This window comes from Scyliorhinus canicula, unplaced genomic scaffold (assembly GCF_902713615.1).
Source record: "Scyliorhinus canicula unplaced genomic scaffold, sScyCan1.1, whole genome shotgun sequence".
Classification (NCBI taxonomy): domain Eukaryota; kingdom Metazoa; phylum Chordata; class Chondrichthyes; order Carcharhiniformes; family Scyliorhinidae; genus Scyliorhinus; species Scyliorhinus canicula.
Genome location: NW_024056013.1, coordinates 1,305,136 through 1,308,163, shown reverse-complemented (window position 1 = coordinate 1,308,163; position 3,028 = coordinate 1,305,136). Strand labels below are relative to the sequence as shown.

Here is a 3,028-nt window from a genome sequence, read left to right as displayed (position 1 = left end):
AACCAGTGGCAGGATCAGACAGAGTCAGCATGGATTGGTGAAGGGAAAATCATGTTTGACAAATCTACTGGAATTCTTCGAGGGTATAACTGGTAGAGTTAACGAGGGGCAGCCAGTGGATGTGGTATATTTGGACTTTCAGATGGCTTTTGACCAAAGTCCCGCATAAGATATTAGTGTGTAAAATAAAAGCACATGGGATCAGGAGTACTGTATTGAGATGGATAAAAAACTGGTTGGCAGACAGGAAACAAAGAGTAGGGATTAATGGTCTTTTCCAAATGAGCAGGCAGTGAATAGTGGGGTACCACAGGGATCGGTGCTCAGACCCCAGATATTCAAAAGATATATTAATGATTTTTTAAAAAATTGAAAGTACCCAATTCATTTTTTCTAATTAAGGGGCAATTTAGTGTGGCCAATTCACCTACCCTGCACATCTTTGGGTTATGGAGGTGAGACCCATGGAGACACAGGGAGAATTTGTCTCCACACAGACTGTGACCCAGGGCAGGATTGAACACTGGTCCTCAGTGCCGTGAGACAGCAGTGCCAACCACTGTGCCACCCTATATATTAACTATTTTGATGAGGTAACAAAATGAGAAGGCAGACAATTATCTGAACAGCCATAGATTAGGAGGGGAATGTGCAACAAGACCTGGGTATCCTCGTACACGTCACTGAAGGTAAGCATGCAGCTCCAGCAGGCGGCAAAGAAGGCAAATGCTATGCTAGCCTTCATTGCGAGCGGATTAGAGTACAGGAGCAGGGATATCTTGCTGCAATCTAAAGGGCCTTGGCGAGGCCATACCGGGAATATTGTGAGCAGTTTTGGTCTCCTTGTCTGAGGAAGGATGTTCTTGCTCTAGAGGGAGTGCAGCGAAGGTTTACCAGACTGATTCCTGGGATGGTGGGACTGACGTATGAGAGATTGAATCAGTTAGGATTGTATTTGCTGGAGTTCAGAAGAATGGGGGATCTCATAGAAACCTATAATATTCTAACAGGACTTAACAGGGTAGATGCAGGAAAGATTTTCCCGATGGTGGGAACCAGAGGTCACAGTCTGAGGATACGGGGTAGACCATTTAGGATAGAGATGAGGAGAAACATCTTCAACCAGAGTGTGGTGAGTCTGTGGAATTTTTTCCACAGGAAATAGTTGAGGCCAATACATTGTATGTTTTCAGGAAGCAGTTAGATATAGCATTTAGGATTAAGGGAATCAAAGGATATGGACGGAAAGTGGGATTAGCTCTTGAGTTGGCTGATAAACCATGATCATAATGAATGGCAGAGCAAGTGCCAAGGGCAAAATGGTCTCTTCCTGCTCCTATTATCTATGTAATCCCTTCCCACACTAAGAGGTGAATGGCCTCTCCCCAGTGTGAACTTGCTGGTGTCTCCGCAGGTTGGATGAATTAATGAATCCCTTCCCACACTGAGGGCAGGTGAATGGCCTCTCCCCAGTGTGAACTCGTTGGTGTGTCTGTAGGTTGGTTAACTGTGTGAATCCCTTCCCACACTGAGAGCAGGTGAATGGCCTCTCCCCAGTGTGAATTCGCTGATGTCTCAGCAAGGTGGATGAATCAATGAATCCATTCCCACATTGAGAGCAGGTGAATGGCGTCTCCACAGCGTGAACTCTCTGATGTCTCTGCAGGATGGACAACTGCGTGAATCCCTTCCCACACTGACGGCAGGTGAACTGTCTCTCCCCAGTGTGAATTTGCTGATGTTTCCACAGGTTGAATGAATTAATGAATCCCTTCCCACACTGAGGGCAGGTGAATGGCCTCTCCCCAGTGTGAACTTGCTGGTGTCTCCGCAGGTTGGATGAATTAATGAATCCCTTCCCACACTGAGGGCAGGTGAATGGCCTCTCCCCAGTGTGAACTCGTTGGTGTGTCTGTAGGTTGGTTAACTGTGTGAATCCCTTCCCACACTGAGAGCAGGTGAATGGCCTCTCCCCAGTGTGAACTAGCTTGTGTGTCTGCAGACTGGATAACTGAGTGAATCCCTTTCCACACTGAGAGCAGGTGAATGGCCTCTCCCCAGTGTGAACTCGCTGGTGTGTCTGCAGACTGGATAACTGAGTGAATCCCTTCCCACACTGAGAGCAGGTGAACGGACTCTCCCCAGTGTGAACTCGCTGATGTCTCAGCAGGCTGGATGAATCAATGAATCCCTTCCTACAATGAGAGCAGGTGAATGGCCTCTCCCCACTGTGAATTCGCTGATGTCTCAGCAAGGTGGATGAATCAATGAATCCCTTCCCACACTGAGAGCAGGTGAATGGCCTCTCCCCAGCGTGAACTCTCTGATGTCTCTGCAGGGTGGATAATTGCGTGAATCCCTTCCCACACTGAGAGCAGGTGAACTGTCTCTCCCCAGTGTGAATTTGCTGATGTTTCCACAGGTTGAATGAATTAATGAATCCCTTCCCACACTGAGAGCAGGTGAATGGCCTTTCCCCAGTGTGAACTCGCTGATGTCTCCGCAGGGTGGATGAATCAATGAATCCCTTCCCACACTGAGAGCAGGTGAACAGCCTCTCGCATGTGTGAACTCGCTGGTGCGTCTGCAGACTGGATAACTGAGTGAATCCCTTCCCACACATGGAGCAGGTGAATAGTCTCTCCCCAGTGTGAATTTGTTGATGTCTCTGCAGGCTGGATAACCGAGTGAATCCCTGCCCACACTGAGAGCAGGTGAACGGCCTATCCCCAATGTGACTGCGTCGATGAGTCTCCAGCTGTGATGGGACTCTGTATCCCTTCCCAGAGTCCCCGCATATCGATGGTTTTTCCATGTTTTGGGTCTCCTCGTGTCTCTCCAGGTTGGACAATCAGTGGAAGCCTTATCTACACACAGAACGTGTGCACTGTGTCTCCTCACTGTAAATGGTGTGATGTTTTTTCAGGCTGTGTAACTGGTTTAAGCTCTTTCCACAGTCAGTTCACTGGAACTCTCTCACTCGGGTGTGTGTGTGTGGGTCTCGGTTCCTTTCCAGTCACACTGATGT

At 48.2% G+C, this 3,028-nt stretch overlaps 1 protein-coding gene across 1 annotated transcript; it reads right to left on the bottom strand.

The window, feature by feature from the left end:
- Positions 1-1,462: 1,462 nt before the first annotated feature.
- On the bottom strand, positions 1,463-2,815 carry LOC119961537 (zinc finger protein 239-like; the record flags this gene model as incomplete). Its single annotated transcript, XM_038788863.1, has 3 exons — positions 2,771-2,815; positions 2,052-2,332; positions 1,463-1,883 (listed from the first exon to the last, which is right to left on the bottom strand). Coding segments are annotated over exons 1-3 (747 nt in total), but the record flags the coding sequence as incomplete, so codon positions are not given.
- Between the last annotated feature and the right edge of the window lie 213 nt (positions 2,816-3,028).